Here is a 21,650-nt window from a genome sequence, read left to right on the forward strand (position 1 = left end):
TCAACTTTCGGCGCTTCTCGTCACCACTGCATCTTCTTCGACGGCATACGCCGATTGTTAGTATTGCCTCGTTAATAGTACACAAAAAAATAACATCTGATCGCTAAACGGCATGATGTCGGCGCTTACAGTAGCTTACAGTCCCATCTTGCAATGGGCCGTCTGTTCGTCACGCAATACTGTGTCATGGACATTTTTTTAGGGGGTGGTAGGTAGGTGGGTGTGGGGAAGGTTGAATATGCGGAAATGCTTGATTTAATACTTTATGACAAGTACGTACTCGAGCCAGCAACAACAACAACAACAACAACAACAACAACAAGTACAGTGATATCTTTAGGCAGACAAGATAAAGCACACGTACTGTCAGTTGATTAGCGTTTGGTACAGTGTAATGCAACTGTTCGCGAACTCGGTTGCTCGCGCGGGGTTGGTTGTAATACCGGGGGTGGAAGGAGGATATAAATCTTTACTAAACAAGTAGAGTTTTTAAGTAGTTATTCCCTTTTTTACTGTAGAAGCGAAAACGAAGAGAAAAACTCGCGTCTATGTTTTTTTTTTGGGGGGGGGGGGGTGAGGGGGTGGGGGCCGGGGGGGGGGGCTTCTTGGTTGGTTGGTTAGCAAAGTTTTATTTTTTTTCACGAAGAAACCTAACCAAATATCGCATGTCCTGTATAAATGGTTAATGATAGAAGTAACGATAAGTTTTGATTTTTTTTTTTCGTGATCGAGTGGCAACTTAATAAAAACATTGCATCGCAATTTTTTTTCGCCCTACGGTAAATCTGGGTGACCTGTGGCTTCGGTTGGTCATTCGTCAACCTGTAACAAAGTACTTTCTTGGGGTGCCGTTTTGAACATACTGTCGAATTCATGATGTCTAAATTCAACAATAACTAATTTGAAGTTTAAACGAAATTTAAACATGTTAAAAAAAAAACAGTGCTAAAACTCTTTGCTAAAAAGGATAAGCAAATTGCTATGGCAATTCGCGATCGGCGTGTGAAAAAATCGCCAAATTTAATTTAGTGGCTTCCTAAGTAAACAAAACCTTGGTCGTGCTAGTTATTGACACCGTCTGTTTGCTTAAAGGCAGCGCGTGAACATTTTTTTCAAAGTTCAGTTTATTTCACTGGAAATGGAAGGTTGTTGTTCTTTTAAGGCCCTTGTTCGTGGAGTTTGCGGTTTTGATTCTAAAGATCGAAAGCGTCACACTGAAATCGCTCCTCTACTGTCGTGTGAAAGGACATCAGCAGTCACAAGTCCCAGTATTAATTTAGTTAACTCTAACATGACTCTTTCCCGTGAAAAACCAAACTTCAGAAGCTAGCTATTTGTTTGGTGTTTTCAAGGCAGCTCTTGAAAACTTTGTTAAGGCCCAAAACCGAAATATAACAATCTATTCAAGAGGAGGAAAAGAGTTCCTTGCCGACCCAAATAACGGCTAACCGCACACGGCAAAACACAAATCTTTATAAAATCGCTTTACTAATACTTGAACAAAAAGTTCAGTTTTAAGCTGGGCGTTTATTTTAGCTGATAGAATTTAGGTACCCTATCTAAGGATCACACCCGGAACACATTGCCAAAATGATACCCTACTTATGGACCGAGAACCTCAAAAAATATTCCCTATCCAGGAGTTTTCATAACCTGCGATCAGACGTTATTTTTCTCGCGGCGGAGAAAGCCTGATCGCAAGTTAGAGTTTTCAGAGCAACTCTCAACCGGACGATCACACTTTACGACCTGATACTGGGTTCAAACCATTTACTTCTTTACTATATTAAGACTGTATAACGAAGTTTTCAAGAGCTGCTATAACACCAAACAAATAGCTAGCTTCTGAAGTTTGGTTTTTCACGGGAAAGAGTCATGTTAGAGTTAACTAAATTAATACTGGGACTTGTGATTGCTGATGTCCTTCTCACACAACAGTAGAGGAGCGATTTCAGTGTGACGCTTTCGATCTTTAGAATCAAAACCGCAAACTCCACGAACAAGGGCCTTAATTTTACTTAAGAAGCCACTAAATTAAATTTGGCGATTTTTTCACATGCCGAATTGTCATAGCAATTTGCTTATCCTTTTTAGCAAAGAGTTTTAGCACTGAGTTTTTTTAACATGTTTTAATTTCGTTTAAACTTCAAATTAGTTATTGTTGAGTTTAGAAATCATGAATTCGACAGTATGTTCAAAACGGCACCCCAAGAAAGTACTTTGTTACAGGTTGACGAATGACCACCCGAAGCCACAGGTCACCCAGATTTACCGTAGGGCGAAAAGAAAATTGCGATGCAATGTTTTTATTAAGTTGCCACTCGATCACGAAAAAAAAATCAAAACTTATCGTTAATTCTGTCATTAACCATTTATACAGGACTGGACATGCGATATTTGGTTAGGTATCTGTGTGAAAAAAATAAAACTTTGCTAACCAACCAACCAAGAACCCCCCGCCCCCCACCCCCTCACTCCCCAAAAAACATAGACGCGAGTTTTTCTCTTCGTTTTCGGTTCTACAGTAAAAAAGGGAATAACTACTTAAAAACTCTACTTGTTTAGTAAAGATTTATATCCTCCTTCCACCCCCGGTATTACAACCAACCCCGCGCGAGCAACCGAGTTCGCGAACAGTTGCATTACACTGTACCAAACGCTAATCAACTGACAGTACGTGTGCTTTATCTTGTCTGCCTAAAGATATCACTGTACTTGTTGTTGTTGTTGTTGTTGTTGTTGTTGTTGCTGGCTCGAGTACGTACTTGTCATAAAGTATTAAATCAAGCATTTCCGCATATTCAACCTTCCCCACACCCACCTACCTACCACCCCCTAAAAAAATGTCCATGACACAGTATTGCGTGACGAACAGACGGCCCATTGCAAGATGGGACTGTAAGCTACTGTAAGCGCCGACATCATGCCGTTTAGCGATCAGATGTTATTTTTTTGTGTACTATTAACGAGGCAATACTAACAATCGGCGTATGCCGTCGAAGAAGATGCAGTGGTGACGAGAAGCGCCGAAAGTTGATCACAGATTGGATTTCGACCACTAAATATGACATACTTACACAAACGAAGCTCAAATTACTACGGATGGTTAGAGCCGGAATCGTGCTTAAAAGGCCTTCGGACCTGCTTTTTACAGCAGATTAAGGTTAGAATATTTCATAATGTTTTTGTGTGTGATTATTTTGACCCAAAATGGGTTAAGACTTGTGCACGGGTTGAAATATTCATGTCATTCATGTCACAGGCGGCCCAAGCTCTCTATCAGATTACCTTTGGACGTGACTCTTGCTTACGAGCGGTACTGTGTTACAAAGATTCTATTTATAAGGGTTTGTATGGGAAACAACGGTTTTGCTTTAAAAGTAAAAAAAAAAATGTATATTTTGTGAATAAAGTTGACTTACCCTGATTCGTTGTTTCATTCTTTGTTGTCTGCCAGCTTCTCAGGTCGATACAACGCGTTTTCGGCGAGTTATCGCGCGTTATTTAGGTGTTCCACTGCTAAAACACGATAACTCGCCGAAAACGCGTTGTATCGACCTGAGAAGCTGGCAGACAACAAAGAATTAAACAACGAATCAGGGTAAGTCAACTTTATTCACAAAATATACATTTTTTTTTTTACTTTTAAAGCAAAACCGTTGTTTCCCATACAAACCCTTATAAATCGAATCTTTGTAACACAACACCGCTCGTAAGCAAAAGTCACGTCCAAAGGTAATCTGATAGAGAGCTTGGGCCGCCTGTGTTCATGTCTGACCCGTAACTTCAAAGTTGACCGCGGAAGGAAAACGAAGCTCAGATGCGACGAAGGATAAGAGCCGTAATCATGCTAAAATGGCACCTTTTATAGCAGATAAAGGTTAGAAAATTACATATTTTTTTCATATGCTTAATTTGGTCTTAAATGTGTTAGGACTTGGAACACGGAACAAAAATTATTTCTGACCCGTAACTTCAAAGTTGACCGCGGAAGGTCAAATATTTGCATATTTAACCGAATTCGAAAAGATCTCACGTCGCTTTTAATCATTTGCCCGGAGAAATTTTTACAGGGATTTATACACCATTCTTCTAACATTTAACCAGCAGAAGCTTAAACGATTTGAAGGTTTCGCACATGGTGAAAATTAATTTTATTTACCAAGTACTTTCACGGCAGTGAATTGTATGCCTTCGAAATAAAATTATTTTGTCTACAAAGAACAACGCAATATTTCCCAAAATCGTTTCAGTAGATGTTTAGAGATTGCTCACTATGGTTTGAGTGTTTAAAAGACGGTAGAGTGATTTGTTTTTGCACGCGAGGCTCTCAAACTCGTGCAAAAATCATGAATAATTTAGCGCCTCAAATGACGATTTTAACGGATTTTGTTATTTGCATTTTTCTTTAAAATAAAAGGATATTCAATCGAAAGAACAATACAGTGATTTAAGTTATACCCTAGCCTATTTAACATAAAAGTATGAAAGAAATCGAAGTTCCATCCTCTTTGCTCGAAATGTTGGATTCTAAGCGACCGGCATTCTTAAATATCTTCATTAAATATTAAAAAAAGTTAAATATTAATATAAAACCAGATTGATTAACAAATATTTTTACTTTTAATTTGTTAGTTTATTTATTCATGATAAGGATGTTTTGATAGGGACTCTTGTGCAGTCATGTACAGGGAAGCGTCCGCGTTTTTGTGCCTGTTTACCACTTAACACGGCAATAATAAAGGAAAAAAAGTATTTATTATTTTAATCTAGTCGGTCTAGGTTAAAATCTTGTGAAAACTACTCTCGTTCATTCATGGACTACGCCCTGTCTGCTCTCAGAGATGCCAATCTGTCCTCGTTAGCAGTGATGGATAAAAAAATTATCCCAATCTCTACTGCAAATACAATGTTTAATTTTTTTCTCCGTTTTCTGGTTTAAAGGTTGTGATGACTCGTGTTTAAAACATGAAACCAGTACAATTTCCGGCCAAAAAAATAAAATTCACTACATTACGCGGCCTCTAGCTTGGTGCTACGTCACCGACAAAGGAAAGCGTCTTTCAAAATATGATAAGAATGTTTTGATAACGACTCTTGTGCAATCATGTACCAGGAAGCGTCTGAGTTTCTGTGCCTTTTTACCATTTAACAAGACAATGACTAAGAAGTCGATCTAGATAAAAAATCTTGTGAAAACTACTCTCAGTCTATTCATGGACTACGCCCTGTCTGCTTTCAGAGATGCTTATCTGTCCTCGTTACCCGTGATGGATAAAAAAAATCGCCCAATCTCCACTTCAAATACAAACTTTACTTTTTCTCGATATTTTGGTTTAAAGGTTGTGATCGATTGTTCTTGAAACTATGCTTTCTCGATATTTTGGTTTAAAGGTTGTGATCAATTGTTCTTGAAACATGAAACAACTAAAATTTCCGGCCAAAAAAGAGTAATTCGCTACATTACCCGGCCTCTAGCTTGGTGCTACGTCACCGACAGAGGAAAGCGTTTTTAGAAATATCATGATAAGGATGTTTTGATAACGACTTTCGTGCAATTATGTTCCAGGAAGCTTCTGAGTGTTTGTGCCTGCCTACCATTTAACAAGACAATGAATAAGTAGTCTGCCTTGATAAAAATCTTGTGAAAACTACTCTCGTCCAATCATGGTCTACGTCCTGTCTGCCTTTTGTTATACCATCGTGCTTTTAGGCCTTATAAAAGGAAAATAAATATCCTTCCAACAGTTTGTCAAGAAAGCGATTTATGCTGTTTGCATCGATACGCTCAACATAAAGAAAGAAAACACGTTCAGTTACGGGCACAGTTGTTGGCTTCGTTAAACACCAGAACGTCCGTCACTCGGGAGCAGGTCCACAGCAACCGCATGGGCATGCAAAATGTCGAAGAGAACTTTATTGCCGTGTTAAATGGTAAACAGGCACAAAAACTCGGACGCTTCCCTGTACATGATTGCACAAGAGTCGCTATCAAAACATCCTTATCATGATATTTTGAAAAACGCTTTCAAAATAAAAATAAAAAAAATCATAAAATTAACAAAAAATTAACAAATTAAAGGTAAAAATATTTGTTGATCAATCTGGTTTTATATTAATATTTAACTGTTTTTAATATTTAAAACAAAACCAGAGTCCAGAGTCCATAGTCCATATGGGTATTTTAAACATTTCATTTAAAATAGATAATTGCCCCCGTATAGGGGATCTGGTATTTATCATATTACATTTCGGATCATATTGCGACATTTAAGTCGGTTCAATTCTATTGTTGCGTTATTCAGTTCGTAAGCACGCTTGTCGATGATCTTGTACGTTAGTTGTTACTTTTATTGAATTTTTATGATGAAGCGTAAGCGTAGATGTCCTGGATGCAAAAGGTTTTTGTCTAACCACTCCTTTGGTCCGGCGTCGAAACATTGCAACGGTCCCGTCGCCCCAGTCGAAGCAGATGAAAGCGACGAAGTTGTGGACGTCCCATGTGCTGATACTACTGTCGAAAAGACCAACGACGATTCTCTCCCTCTTGCAAGCGGGTTATCCCCTATTGAGGCCCAACGAGACCACAATAAGAAGCTCCGCGACGAGCTCGCTTCGTTACAGCAAATGGAAGACTTAAAAGCACTGGATCAGAAGATGAGGAGGCGGTGCTTCGAGCCAAAATACAGCAAAAACGAGCTGCTCTTTCCAAGAAGTCCAAGTCTTCGCCGTCTCTTCCTGATCCCGTTTCCTAGCCTGTCCAGACACAAGTTTCCAAAAAGGACTCACGCTCCGTGAAAACATTAGATGACTTGAGGAAGGATGAGGCATTGCAAGACAAAGTGGAGCAACAACTCGCCCAGTTAGCCGTCGGTGATGACTGTTCAAGTTCCAACAGCGATGGAGATGCCGACGAAGAATCTGATGATGCTAGAAGCCGAAAGGCCTCGCGTCGATCGACTGGTAAGTCGTTACGTTCGGGGAAAACAGTAAAACCCACAAGTAAAGTTGTTCGCCCCCAGTTGTGGCCTCATAGTGAACTAAACCTAGCCGCGTGTTCTAAAGATGTCACGTACGACAAATTAACGATAGAGGAGTTTGTGGCCGGTTACGCTACTATTTTGCATTCCCGTAAGCTATCTACTGCAGAGAAAATAGCACGAGAGGAGCATTTGATTCATTTAATGTATCTGGCAATGACCTATGAGTGGCACGCTGTGCTAGCTTATCATGGTGCCGTGCTTTTAGAGATCGAGCGTGGTCACGCTGCATGGGGTGATTCATTTCATCATTTAGATGCGCGTATTCTTCAAGGGCACTTTAAATCGCCTGGAGCTAGTGTTCGCCAATCAGCCCCGCAATCAGCACCTAAAGATTCGCGGCCCGTGTTATTTTGCCGGGATTATCAGCGTGGCACGTGTAATTTCTCCCATGATCATTCTGGTTTATTGCGTGGCGAAACAAAATTCCTCCGTCATATTTGTGCGACCTGCTGGGTTCGTGAACGGAAGAAACGTGCTCATCGCGAAAATTCCGAACAATGCCCTTTACGCCAGACACCGGATGTTGCCCCCCCTACCGTCTCTGGCAATTCCACGTGACTAACTCGCGCACGTGTTTCACGCAACGTGACTTCAGTGTCTTCTTGTTCTCCAGTTTCTTCGCCTATTGACGCACGAAATTGTATTGATTCGTCCCAGGATTTAATTCAAGCTTCAGGCTTATTGGACACTGATTTATCTGAACAGCACTGTCTTTCTAACAATATTAAATTGATCTCGCAAGAGTCCTCTTCATGTTCATCTCTTACAGTGGATTTATCTAGTGACCTACAAACTTGTGATTATTCCAGCGTTACTTGCGTGACTCATGACTTGGTTGAACCTTGTGGTTCTGTGCGTGATACTCAAGACTCTGTTCAAGACTTAATCTCACCAGAGACTGGTGATCATGACCTTTTTGTTCCGCTTTACTCTACTTCTCCCACCGGGGATTTATCTCGTGACTTACTAACTCGTAATTATTACGCTGTTTCTTACGTGACTCGTGACTTTATTAAATTTTGTGGTTCCGCGCGTGATAATCGAGACATTATTCAAGATGTATTTGTACTGGGCAATGTGGCGGAGTGTGACACGTCTTCTTCGATCGCTCTCGTCAGTAATGATCCTGCTTATGGTATTTTCTTACATGACACTGTTTACGCCTCGGGCGCTTTTAATTATCAAGTTTGTCGTCTTCCCGTTCCTTCCAGACTAAATATACCGTTGTGGAGATCTTTGTTAGCCAGTTATGATGACTATATAGTCTGCGACTACTTAGAGTTCGGTTGGCCGATTGGTTATGTCCGCAACTCCTTACCTGTTACTCAACAACGCAATCATCAGGGCGCCACTTTGTTCCCCGAGGCTATTGACAAGTATCTACAAACCGAACGTTCTTACGGCGCTGTTCTTGGCCCCTTTGCAAGTAACCCCTTTTCTTCTGACGTCGTGCTGTCACCTTTGAATTCCGTCCCTAAGGGCGAGTTCGAGCGACGTATTATTGTGGATCTGAGCTGGCCCATAGGCGCCTCCGTGAACGACGGGATTCCTTCGAAGCAGTATCTCGGCGAGGACTTTTCCTTAGTTTACCCTACCGTGGATGATGTCGCCGCTCGTATTCTTGCCTTAGGTCCTGGCTGTCTGTTATTTAAACGAGACTTAAAGCGTGCATATCGACAGTTCCCGGTGGATCCAGGGGATTATCATCTTCTCGGTTATTCTTGGCAGAATCAAATGTTTTTTTGATACGGTTTTGCCAATGGGTCTGCGGTCAGCTGCTATGGCTTGCCAGCGAGTTACCAACGCGGTTGGCTATATGTGCGCATCGCATGGTCATGACATACTTAACTACTTGGATGACTTCACGGGCGTGGCTCATCCCGATCGTGCGCTTGCCTCATACAATTTTCTGGGGGATCTCCTGCGACATTTGCATTTGGAAGAGTCTGAACAAAAAGCGGAACCGCCCTCAACTTGCATGACCATTCTGGGCGTACGCTTTGACACGGTTTCCATGACTATGTCCGTCACCAAGGAGCGCTTGCTTGAACTGTCGGCTCTTTTATCTGAATGGGCCTCCCACACCGTAGCATCCAAGGCTCAACTTCAGTCTTTGGTTGGAAAGCTCGTATTTGTGTCTAAGTGTGTCAAGCAGAGCCGCATATTTTTATCACGTATTTTGGAACTTTTACGAGCTTTATCTAGTCGTGACTCTCGTTCGAAAGTGCGGCTTTCGGATGACTTCCATCGTGACTTAGCGTGGTGGAGATGTTTTCTTCCTCAGTATAATGGTGTGTCCTATCTTTACTCCGCTCTCTGGTCTGCGCCCGATGCAGTATTTTCCACGGACGCGTGTTTGTCAGGTTGTGGCGGCCTTAGTGACCATGAGTTCTTTCATTGTGAGTTTCCATCTTCTGTCATGTCTCGTGGTTTGGATATTAACGGCCTCGAGTTACTTACGGTGGTGATCGCATGCAAGTTATGGGGTCATCAATGGTCGCGTCTTCGGATCTTCGTTTACTGTGATAATCAAGCCACTGTTGCAGTGATTAACTCTCACAAGTCTCGGAACTCGTTTTTGAATGCCTGTCTTCGTGAACTGTGGCTGATTGCCGCCATTCATGATTTTGAACTGCGCGCTGTTCACCTTGAGGGGCAGTCTAACCGGGCCGCGGATCTTCTTTCTCGCTGGCATCTTAGTAGCAGCGCGGCTCGTACGTTTCATGAACAGTTTGGTGGCCAGGCGCGTGTAGAGCGGCTTGTCCCTCAACATTACTTTACTTTTAATGACCAGTTTTAGATTACCTTTCTCTTTAGTTTAGTAATTTCGGAATCCTTATTTTTCTTTACAGTTGTCGAGTTACAGCAGTTACGAGCTGATCTTAAGAAGACACGGCTAGCTGCTTATCGTCCCGGTACTTATCAAAATCTCAAGTCACAGTGGCGCGCCTATCTACAGTTTTGTTTGTATTTTAATTTTACTCCCGTGCCCGTTTCTGAGCATGTTTTGTGTTTATACGCGCAGTTTCTTAGTCGTACACTTACCGTAGGGGCCATTCGTAATTATCTTAATGGGGTTCGACTTTTTCATCTTTTTCATGGTACGGATTATCCTCATACGTCTTCCTTTCCTCTACGGTTAACTTTATTGGGACTCGCAAAATCTTCGACACATACCCCTAAGCAAGCTCTCGCTATTACGGTCCCGGTTTTGCGTCGTGTTTTTCATGTGTTACAGCCTGATAGTGCGCTCGAATGGGTGGTTTATTGCGCGGCATTATTTGCCTTTTTTCTCTTAGCTCGTTTGTCTAACATTCTGCCTGCCTCGGCAGTTCGTTTTGACCAGTCTCGAGATCTCTGTCGTCGTAATGTCCAATTTGTAGACTCGTATCTTATTGTTATTTTTGACTGGTCCAAGACTATTCAATGTCGGGAAAAGCGCCTGGTTATTCCTTTAGTTCCCATTCCCGGGTCCCCACTTTGTCCTGTTAGCGCATTTCGTAAAATGTTACAGTTAATTCCCGCCCGCGCCACTTCCCCAGCCTTTTGTTATCAACAACACTCCCGGCTCATTCCTCTTACGAAAGCTGTATTCATACGGCTGTTTCGTGACTTGCTAGTGCGTGCTGATGTCCCTTCGGCGGTGTGTTACACAGGGCATTCCTTTCGCCGGGGTGGGGCTACCTATGCCTTTCGGTCAGGGGTTCCTGGGGAACTTATTCAGGTTATGGGTGATTGGAGATCAGATGCTTATAAGCGCTATTTCGACTTTTCTTTTGACACTATGTTGTCAGTAAGTTCTCGCATGAGGGATTCCATTGTTTAATGCGTCTTGCTTTCCATTTCTTTTTCCCTCTTTTCGCTCCCAGCTGGTTTTTGTTGTGTTTGGCCCTTCGTTTGGTGCTTCGAATTAGTTTTATCGTGTTTTTTAGCTCGTGATCTTTGTAGCTTGATATTGCTTTTGTTTAATAAACTCATTCTTTCGGCCAAACACTGTTTACTATTTTTGCTTTGGGAGCAAAAAGGGGGGAATTTGGGTATTTTAAACATTTCATTTAAAATAGATAATTGCCCCCGTATAGGGGATCTGGTATTTATCATATTACATTTCGGATCATATTGCGACATTTAAGTCGGTTCAATTCTATTGTTGCGTTATTCAGTTCGTAAGCACGCTTGTCGATGATCTTGTACGTTAGTTGTTACTTTTCCCTCCCGCCCTCCCTTTTGTTATTGAGGGTATGTAGTTATTATAATCGTAGTAGTAAGCGTGCTTCGAATTAGTTTTATCGTGTTTTTTAGCTCGTGATCTTTGTAGCTTGATATTGCTTTTGTTTAATAAACTCATTCTTTCGGCCAAACACTGTTTACTATTTTTGCTTTGGGAGCAAAAAGGGGGGAATTGTCCAGAGTCCAGAGTCCAGAGTCCAGGGTCCAGTCCAGAGTCCAGTCCAGAGTCCATTCCAGCTTTTAGACTATGCTGGTATTGAAGTTTTCTCGTCTACATAGGTTTATAAATATTTACGTGCGTAATTTGCATATTATCCGGGATATTATTCAGTCGAGTAGATTTCCGCTCAACCAAAACCATTTGTCAGCATTTGTCAGCGGATTTTTCACGGTATGCAAGAAATGTAAAAATTATTTCGCGATTTTCACTTCGACTTTGTCGCACAACAAGAAGGCTCTCTCTTCATTACTGAAATACCAAACAAGAGAACTACGAGAACGTTTCTAGGCGCTGGGGAATTTATAATGTCTCGCGTTTTAGTGACAGGTGCCTCGGGTTTTCTCGCAAGCCATGTTGTGAAGCAATTGCTTGAATCCGGACAGTACAGAGTCCGTGGAACTGTAAGAAGTCTTGCAAACGAGAAGAAAGTGGCACCTCTAAGGCGTCTATGTCCTGAAGGTGCACAATATGAACTAGAACTTGTCGAAGCAGACTTGATGGACAAGACATCTTGGATAGAGTACGTGTGATCAGTTTTTTTATTATTTATACTTATGCTTAAGTTTTAATATCATTACCCAGACACAATGCAAAAGCTTTTTAATATTATATGTTGTAAATATAGTGTACATACAGTATAATAACTCATTATAGATCAAGCTATTATACAAATTTGTTTTCCCTATTTCGGGGGATGCATGTGGTAGGTGAGGACAGGTGTAAAATCCCAGGAGAGCAATGTATCCTTTATTTGATCCCTTGAAGTGTACGTAGTTTCAGAAAATATCCATATACCCACCCCACAGAAAGTCAGTGAAAATTTCAAGGGGGTTGGGGTGTCAAAAGCCCATATTTTTATAGGAAAGTATGAAGTTAAACTAAACTTTATTCCAGCGGGGTGGGGGAGGATCAACCAAAAAGCCTTCCGTGGAGGGGAGTATGGATATTTTCCGGAACAATACATTCTTAATGGATTAAAAAAAAAGAGCTTTGCTTTTGATAAATAGTCTGTTCCATTTTTTGTAGCTCATTTATCATAAAAGGTAGCAGCATCTACATAAGTACATACCACAGGAAAATGTAAATATGTATAACCTCAGAAGTCAACGTCATTTTCAAGCATGTAAGGCTCGAACAAATCGTTTTAAACATAGTTTTTTTCCTTCTATGTCAAATTTTTAATATAGTTATAATAGATTTTATAGTGTTTTTAATATAGTTATAATAGATTTTAATAGTTGTATTTTTAATAATTTATCTCTGTAAATTTTTACGCAATTCAGTTTTTAGACTGTCATGTAAGAATATCAATAAACTATCTATATCTATCTATCTATCTACAACATCAGTATTGTAATAAGCTTATGAAGTTAAATATATTAACCCACCCGTTAATTTTTGTGCATGCTCATTGGACAAAACGCATCATGTGATACAAAATCAGATGTCGGGTGTCAGTCAATATTTAATACCCAGGCCTGGATGCAGGCCTAGCCTGGATGGCACAGTGGTGAGTGCGCTCGCCTCTCACCAATGTGTCCTGGGTTCAAATCCTGGACCCAACGTCATGTGGGTTAATTAAGTTTGTTGTTACAGCTTTAGTTCTCATCCTTTGCTCCAAGGGTTTTTATGCGGGTTTTCTGGTCTTCCTCCCTCCACAAAAACCGGCACTTGAATTGACTCGAAAATTTGTTTGTTATACCAGGGTTTTATTCCATTTTTTAAAGCTAGTATATTTAATAGTGTTTCTCTACTTTTTTGTCACTGATAGTGCTGTCAAAGACTGTACCTATGTGATTCATGTGGCCTCACCCTTCCCTGCCACAAATCCAAGAGATGAGATGGAAGTTATAGGACCCGCGGTGGAAGGAACTAAAAATGTACTTGAAGCATGTGCCAAGACCAAGGGTGGCGTTAAAAGAGTGGTGTTGACAAGTTCTGTGGCTGCGATTTATGGTAAGAACCCTCATGGTAGTACTTTAATAATGAAAGAAGGGATAGGAAGATGCAAAGATTTTTTTAGTCATGAATAAATTGGAAATTTCAGTTTTTTAGTTCTTTTACGACCAAACAAATTCCTCAATTATTAATTCCAAGTAGAATTTAAATTTTATCCAAGGTCACAGTTACATAAAGGGGTGGGTGGAGGTTAGGAATGTACTCAAGAGAAACTAGAAAAGAAAAATGCACAATGCCTTTAACCAAACAATATAAAAAGATGCTAATTTCCCCCATTGTGTAACCCCACCCCACCTCCCAAACACTAATTAGTATTAAAGCCCTTTATTATATGGCTACAATAGTACGCGCGCTCTGATTGGCTGCTGAGCGGGCATTATTTTCTTGTAATGACCGGGCATTATGAAAATTTTTCTCGGCTCGACGGTTTTTGAGTTGTGAGTAAAAGCTACTAGCGAGGGGGCAAAAACAACAAAAAATGCTGACAAAATATAACTATCTTTTCAATAACTGAAAGAAAAATATAAGCATACCGATACTTCTTTAGTATGAGCGACGAAGAGAGCCACAGAGAGCGAGAGGGAGAGCGAGTTTTACCTCCAGTGTTTTTCCCTTGACTTTTTTGAATAGTGCTTAAAGGCCATATAATAAATAACTTATTAACCTCGTCCGTTCGGTCATTACAGGGGAATCCAGACCTCGACCTGATGATGACCTCGCTGTCGCTCGGTCAATACATCAAGACCTCGGTCGAGATTCCCCTGTATTACCTCACTCTCGGTTAATAAGTAGTATTTAAATCCTTTTTATTTCCCCAGCATTTATTTATAAACATCTTAATTCAATTAGTTAACAACTATTCACTTCAGTGTCGGTGGCTAGTGGTGGATATTTACCAAGCCGCAAATCCACCACTTGCCTGACCGACACTGAGGTGAATAGTTGTTTTAGTATATATACTCAAACAGTGAGATAATATAGCCCGAAAGGATGACTTTTGACTTGTAAATTATGTTAACGAGTACAGTTTTCGCGCGCGAGTTGCTCCGATGTGAATAGCAAAGGAAATTCGAAGTTTGAGAAGCCAATCAGCACGCGCCAAACGTTATCCACTGTTTGAGTATATACTTACATGTATGTATATCACATATACGCAACTTACAACAGTGTGAAGTGTTAATTCTGTACTACAGGTGGGAGACTTGATGAGGGAAAAGTTTTTACTGAGGAAGGCTGGGCCTTAGAGGAAGGGAGTACTCCTTATGAGAAGAGCAAGACTCGTGCTGAGAGAGCTGCCTGGGAACTAGTCAAAAACTTGCCAGGTTTGTACAGATATCTCAGTCAGTCAATGTTTTAAATTTTCCTGGCTCAATATGTAGTGTTAATTCTAATGTGGCATATTTTTCTGGGGTGCCCCCCCCCTCCCATATATATATATGAGCTATATAGGTATGTGCGGCTGTGAAGGGTATGGTTTTTGAGCAGTTTAGTCTGGGATAAGGTATAGAAATTAAAGAGTTTTGGTCTAGAATAGGGTATCATTTGAGGGGAAACTGAGCAGTGGTATATATATGGAGAATGAAGTCCAAAAATAATAGGAATAGAAACTCGGAAGGGAAATTAGGCTTTCCTAATTGTAAGAAAAGTGACTTAATCATTGAGGCAGATAGTTTCCATTAAAAACACCAATAGCACCTTATTGTGATACAGTTCTGGAATAGGGTAGAGATTTTTGGTGTCTAGTCAAGTGTAGGATTGCAAAATCGGCTAAACATGGTCTGGTATAGGGTAAGGGTTTCAGAGTCTACGTGGCACACCCCCACCCAGAGTACCCCCGGAGGGTGCAGCTTATAGGGTATGGTGGTGCTGCCAAAGCTCTTATAATACATGTAAAAAGTGGGTTTCAAATGGAACAAAACAAGAAGATGAAACAGCCCTCAAAGCTGATCCCCTTCCAGCCTTTCAAAGATATTTGAGAAAATGGGAATATTGGAAACAAGGAATTTTTCTGATTTATTTATTTATTGAGATGCAGTCAGAACTTATTGTTGTTCTGTACCCTGGGTGCCAGAGGCTTTTCTTGAGCACCTTCCAGTTTCAGATGACTCTTGGCTTTTGGCCGTTCCTGAAGTATTCTGCTGACTGCACAAGAAGAAACCTCTGGTATGGGTCCAAAGTAACAGTTCTGACAAATGGAAAAATCTTAATGCCTGGGGGTGGGGGGAGACTCCCATATGAAAAAGACAGGGAAGCTCGTCATCTCGTTTAGGGACATAAAGTATAGATTTTGGTCTCACTTAGCTGGGAAAAATGCTTTTTTTAGCTGTCAAATTCTCATTTAGGGTTGCATGTGAAGAAATATAGAAAAATAAATTCTAATTTCGGTCTTAGTGAGAGGCGCGGTGGCCTAATGGTTAGCGCGCTCGCCTCCGAGTCGAACGGCCCGGGTTCGAGGCCTGGCCGGGGCATTGTGTTGTGTTCTTGGGCAAGACACTTAACTCTCACAGTGCCTCTCTTTGCCCAGGTGTATAAATGGGTACCGGCAAATTTACTGCTGGGGGTAACCCTGCGATGGACTAGCATCCCATCCAGGGGGGAGTAGCAATACTCCTAGTCGCTTAATGCTACGGAAACCGGGACAAGCTCCGGCCTGTATGGGCCACTAGGCTCGAAGCAGACTTTACCTTTACCCCCCCCCCCCCCCCACGGTCTAAAAGGCATTAAACCATTGTGAATTGTTTGCAGATGATGAGAAGTTTGAACTGTGCACCATCTGCCCTGGATTTATCCTTGGCCCTGTTCTTCAGGGATCAAGCTGTACAAGCATGGAGGTACTACAATATGTAATACTGGTTACCTAGTTTTGATCACCAGCCCAGCCCAGCCAGTGGGTATGAGTCAACAACCTGATGCTGATGACATTCAACCCCCCCCCCCCCCAAAAAAAAAAAATAATAATAATAATAAATGTTTGGAAGAAATAAGCACTTGGCAGGTAGAGCCCCCAGAAATTATCATACTTTCTGGAGCAGGGTTGGTGCAGAGGTGACAGGGCTCACCTCGCATATGTGGGTTGAGTTTGTTGTTGGTTCTCACCTTGTTCCAAGGCTTTTTCTTCGGGTTCTCTGGTTTTCCTCCCTCGTGAAAAACCAACATTTCTAAGCTTTGTTACAATTCGACCTGAATAGAGGACCTGCATGAAAACCAGGTAGCACTGATGTGGCATCCTCTCTAAAGATAGCCATTTATTTATTTAGTTATTTTATTTATTTGAATCCTCCTCACACTTAAAGCTGAACGTCAAATATCCCAATTTAACTGTTAAATTCTCTGAGGAAGTATAAAATAACTTGATCACGGTTGAACTAGCCTTAGAGCCGTATTAAATAAAACACTTGTAGGCCATGTTCCAGCCACAAGCTAGCCAGATTTTTCTTACTGGTGAATTTAAATCTCTCAGCTCACACAAGTCCCATTTAATACATTTAATCTGATTATTTCTCAGTTTCACAGACGTCTTCTTCAACGTGAAGTGCCAATGGTTCCAAAAATATCTTTTGCAATGTGTGACGTCAGAGATGTTGCAGGAGCACACATAACGGCAATGACGTCACCAAAAGCTCCTGGTAAGAAGAAAAAGTCATTTATTTTTAACTCGTGAACTGCAATGTAGTACTTATATGAATATTTGTGATGTTGCTGAGTTTTGAAAAGTAGAGTGAACTTGAGGTTTCCTCGTCATCCACCTTTCTTTTGTATTCTGTAAATCCTCGAACAAGCGCCTCCCGTTCGGCGGCCCTCCTTCATGGTCAAAATTTCTCTCCCTTCACCCTCTTTTTTTGGGGGCTGCATCATTGGACATCAAGATCAAATTTAACATGGCTTTTTGTGAACACGTGCGGGGTACTCAAAACTAAACTATTACCAAGTGTTATGCAAGTAGAACTATACCAACAGCTTTGTTCATTTGTTCATTGACTTTACCCTGCCCCCCTTCCCTTTTCAACCCCCGCCCCGAAAAAGGACTGGAACAGGCACCCTTGTCTTATCCTAAACTTGAAAAAAGCTTCCCCTCCCCCTTCGGTCGTAAAGGGCATATTACGTATACGGTGTCTACGGTGTCCACTAGCACAGTGCAAGTGATTTCCTCAACTATAGTAAGCGCTGTATCTGACATTTATGTTGTGTTACAGGTAACAGATACATTACAGTCACTCACTCTATGTGGGCACATGAAATGGCAAAAATCCTGGATGAAGAGTTTAGGCCACTTGGTATGATATATAATATTAGTGATTTATTTATCTTTTTCACTCATATGAACGTATCTTTGCGTTTTGAGACAAGCACTAGCGGACCCAAATGGCAAATGCAAGATTAATTTGCTGATGTGATGACTGTTCAAAGTCACATTTCTCGCTAAGTACGAAAATCTGCTGACCACCGAAGTCTTAAAGTTAATAAAGTAATGTAACAGTCTTGCGACTGACAAACCTGTGGCCCTCGGATTCACGATCGAATTGAAATTTAGAAGTGTTATCGGAGCAAGGACAAGAACCAACAACACACTCAACCCACATATGACGCTGGTCCGGGAGGCGAACCCGGGCCACATTGGTGGGAGGTGAGCGCTCTCACCACTGCGCCATCCCTGCTCCCCCAAAAAATATAGTTTATAATATATTAATACAAATCAAGATATTTTTAGCGTTCATTATGTTCCCATCAGGTTATAATGTACCGACAAGAATTGCTCCTAAGTTTGGTTTGAGAGTACTTGCATTGTTTGATGGCTCAGTGAAGATGATTCTACCCGCTGTTGGCAAGGAAATAAACACGGATAACTCCAAGGTAGCACCTCATTACCAGCTGTCGACTTTAGCGCGCGGTATCCATGTTAAAAAAATGTGCTTGTGCGCGCAGTTTTGAGGGATCGTCCAGAAATATGTTAAATGACAGCTTAAAACATTATCAACTACCACAGCGTTGTCAGTGATTTTATTCTCCTCGCAGTATTTGTCGTGCCGTATTTATTAGCAGCCACCGTTAACCACAAGAGAAGGAAATTGAAGGTTGACATTTGCGTTAACATGGTCGTAGGCAGGATTTTGCATGGGTTGTCGCGCCGGACGCGTGAACGTTTAGGGGGTCTGGGAGTATTCTCCCCCGGGGAATTTTGAATAATATTCTGAGTCATTTTACCCTCCCCGATGAGGTGGACTTTTGTGGCCCGTGGAGGAAGCAGGGAGGGGGGAGGGGTGCGGACGCCCCCCCCCCCCTGCCTACAGCCATGGTTTAATAGTCTATTTTACAGCCGCGGACGGAGGAGGGAGGATGATGAACCCTCTCTGTATGTAAATGCACAGGCATCAAAACAACATGATTTACAAAACAAAAGCAGTGAGGCTGATCAACAAGGTCACCTCCAGCCTCACTTCCATCAAGGCAGGTCTGAGGACAACTGTAAAATGGTCTATTGTCACGCGCATTGTTGCAGATTTTGAAAACGATTTCACACGATGTTCAACAGCATTGGGTGCGGTGTTGCACTGTTTGTTCAGCCCATAACTAGTGTAAATTGTACGGCAAGTATTTAAACCCGAAACGAAACCTAACCAACAAATAGAAGCTAACCGAAAGCAAGACCAAGCAAACCGGAGTGAAAACTAACCGCAAGCAAACCGGAGTAAAAGTTAACTACAAGCAAGTCGGAGTGAAATACTGTGGTTTGGTACGTTGTGTTTCGTTTCGGGTGTTAGTACATGCCAGTGTAATCTTGTTGGTCGTGATTTGGGCTTCGAGACTTCTTCACGTTGTACCAGGAAATGTTTAGTTCAGCTTTGTTTTGCTTCCCCTTCGCTTTCTATTATTTGCTTTATATTACTCTCTTGTACTTTGCTAAATAATTGTTACAACTTCACTGGACTTTTTCTTAAATTGAAGGTCAAAGAAGATCTGGACTACAAGCCAACAGAGTTAAAGAGCAGCATAATAGATATGGGCTACAGTCTGATTGACTCTGGTTTTATCAGGAAAACGGCAAAATACCAGAAAGCCAAAGACAACTAGGAATTTTACTGACAAAGATAAAGGATGCTTACACATTCATGACTCGCAATTTTTTTTACCGACTGATACTCGTGTTTAGAATGGGATGATCTATCTGCAGGCAGTGGTATTCGAAAATGCCTTCTTTAAGTCACGTCACTGTAGAGCGGTTTTTACTTGAGTGTCGAAAAAAGTTCGTGTTTGCATTGGTTTTGAATTGCTACGCTTAGTGATTGGTTTAAGAAACTCGCGGCACTTTCTCAGCCAATCTAATGTAAAACCAAAAACCAATCGTAACTCACACACGGACGTTTTCCCGCGCTTCGTGCCGGCTACATGTATTTGCTTCGAGTTTAGATTTGTTTACTTGATTGTCTGTGTTCTTTGCGATTGGCTAGAGTGACGAGAGTTCTATCTCTTCATGTTCTTCTGGCTCTCCATTCCCATGGCATAATTCGTTCTAAGTTCTTTCCCCTTTCCTTGTCTTTAAAGTCGTTACTATGTTTTACACATTTACTGCTTTAAAACATATTTATTTTTTTTTAAATTGTATGACAATTGTTATCTGACACAAGGTAAGGTATAAGGTAAGGTAAGGTATTTTATTTAAAGTCGACACGTGGGGAGTGGTGCCCAATCTCCCGAGCAGGGGCATAAAATATATATTTAAGGCCGAGTCGCCCGATCTTCGGCTACGATCTTACAATGTAATTTCGTCGAATAAAACACATGGTATGAAGGAAAATTTTAAATGAAATAAAAAGCCTTAAAACTCGGCTGAAAGCTCTTATTATAGCGTTCGTACATAGTCAGTCAGGAAATCTTATAGAACAAGTATGAAATAGGGATAGGAAATAAACAAAGTGAAGCATCATTGTTTATCACAGTTGCTCGTTGAAGTTATTCTTTTTCCACTTATCATTGTAGGCGTTTGAGCCTGGTTTTCACTAGGGACGCAAGCACAAGCGCAAGAATAACAGCTCTTATTAAACCGTGAAAACGGCTTCGACTCAAGCAAAAGCACAAGCGAATAGCAGTTTTATGCTTGTGCTTGTCCTTGCGGGGGCAAGCACAAGAACAAGGATCAAAATTCGTCTTTTTTGCGTGATTGCGCTTATGCTTGTGCTTGTGCTTACGTCGCTAGTGAAAACCAAGCTTTGTAGAACAGTAATTAACACATTCCTACTGCCAGTTAGTAATAGCACCTATAAAGTGTACTCTTTAAAAATATAAATATACAAATTAAAATTCAGAATATGTCGAGCTTACGATGTTTGGAGTTTATGCTGGTATATTTTATTTTCCAGAGAATGATGATGTTTTTGTTACGAAAAAGTATAACATTGATAATCGAGCTCGAAAGGGCGTGTTATGTGGAATATTTTTTTTAAAAAAATGCGGACTGCCCAGGTCTTGTGCGCCGTAATCTCTCATTCCCAGGACATATCCCGCACCAAGGGACGGCTTCAAGATAGTCTATAGCGCCTCGTAGCGAAGTTGGGTGCATTTGTCAGGGCCGTAACTAGCAAGAGGCAAGACGAGGCACTTGCCTCGTCTAAATTTTTACCCAAAATTAAAAACCAAATATTTTTTGTTATGAAAATAATCCCCAGTTAAACACGATTGAGTTCTTTCAAGAAATACTTCATGAAAAAATGTCTTTGAAAGAGATTCAGATCCTCTAGGTTTCAAAATTTTCTGGAGGGCATGCCCCCAAAACCCACCACCAAAGGTCTGGTTACGGCCCTGCATTCGTCGTACCAGAGCCACGCATTCGCATGGCTTACTCGACGGGGGACGTAGCTTGTACTGCTAATTAAAAAAATAATAATAAGCTCCTGAAGAAGACAAATCAGGGTGTGGCTCAAGCTTTGTTTACCCCTAAACGATACCATTTTTCATGCTTGATCGGCCTAGACGGTTAACACAGACGAAACATTACGCGAATGCTTTCCCAAAGGATGCGAACAGACTCCCTAGTGGGGTATAGCTTGTCTCAATCGCGAGATCCTCCTACCCAGACAGCGTTTTGTTCGCCCCATGGCCCACTAGGGAGTAGGCCTGTCCCAAATGTGCTCGGCACCTTTCGAGCAACTTTTGGCGTTTGGATCGACTTTTTGCGGTTCCAGTAACCTCGAGCAAGTTTTGCC

The 21,650-nt window shown here is 41.3% G+C and overlaps 2 protein-coding genes across 2 annotated transcripts; both read left to right on the forward strand.

Moving 5' to 3' along the window:
• Positions 1-8,823: 8,823 nt before the first annotated feature.
• On the forward strand, positions 8,824-9,843 carry LOC144664289 (uncharacterized). Its single transcript, XM_078525393.1, has one exon. It carries the CDS (start codon positions 8,824-8,826, stop codon positions 9,841-9,843), a length of 1,020 nt encoding a protein of 339 aa, XP_078381519.1.
• A 1,954-nt stretch (positions 9,844-11,797) lies between these two features.
• LOC144662462 (uncharacterized) lies at positions 11,798-20,074 on the forward strand. The gene is made up of 8 exons (XM_078523272.1): positions 11,798-12,013; positions 13,265-13,449; positions 14,646-14,774; positions 16,198-16,283; positions 16,958-17,078; positions 17,646-17,726; positions 18,182-18,303; positions 19,396-20,074. The coding sequence occupies exons 1-8, from the start codon at positions 11,799-11,801 to the stop codon at positions 19,519-19,521; spliced, it is 1,065 nt and encodes a 354-aa protein (XP_078379398.1). The 5' UTR covers position 11,798; the 3' UTR covers positions 19,522-20,074.
• The last annotated feature ends 1,576 nt before the right edge of the window (positions 20,075-21,650 follow it).

This window comes from Oculina patagonica, chromosome 8 (genome assembly GCF_052425735.1).
Source record: "Oculina patagonica isolate OP01 chromosome 8, crgOcupat, whole genome shotgun sequence".
NCBI classification, from domain to species: domain Eukaryota; kingdom Metazoa; phylum Cnidaria; class Anthozoa; order Scleractinia; family Oculinidae; genus Oculina; species Oculina patagonica.

Coding starts and splice junctions, on each gene's coding strand:
- LOC144664289 (XM_078525393.1), top strand. CDS start 8,824: ATGGCTTGCCAGCGAGTTACCAACGCGGTTGGCTATATGTGCGCATCG.
- LOC144662462 (XM_078523272.1), top strand. CDS start 11,799: ATGTCTCGCGTTTTAGTGACAGGTGCCTCGGGTTTTCTCGCAAGCCAT. Junction 12,014..13,264: donor GACAAGACATCTTGGATAGA/GTACGTGTGATC, acceptor TGTCACTGATAG/TGCTGTCAAAGACTGTACCT. Junction 17,727..18,181: donor TGAAGAGTTTAGGCCACTTG/GTATGATATATA, acceptor TGTTCCCATCAG/GTTATAATGTACCGACAAGA.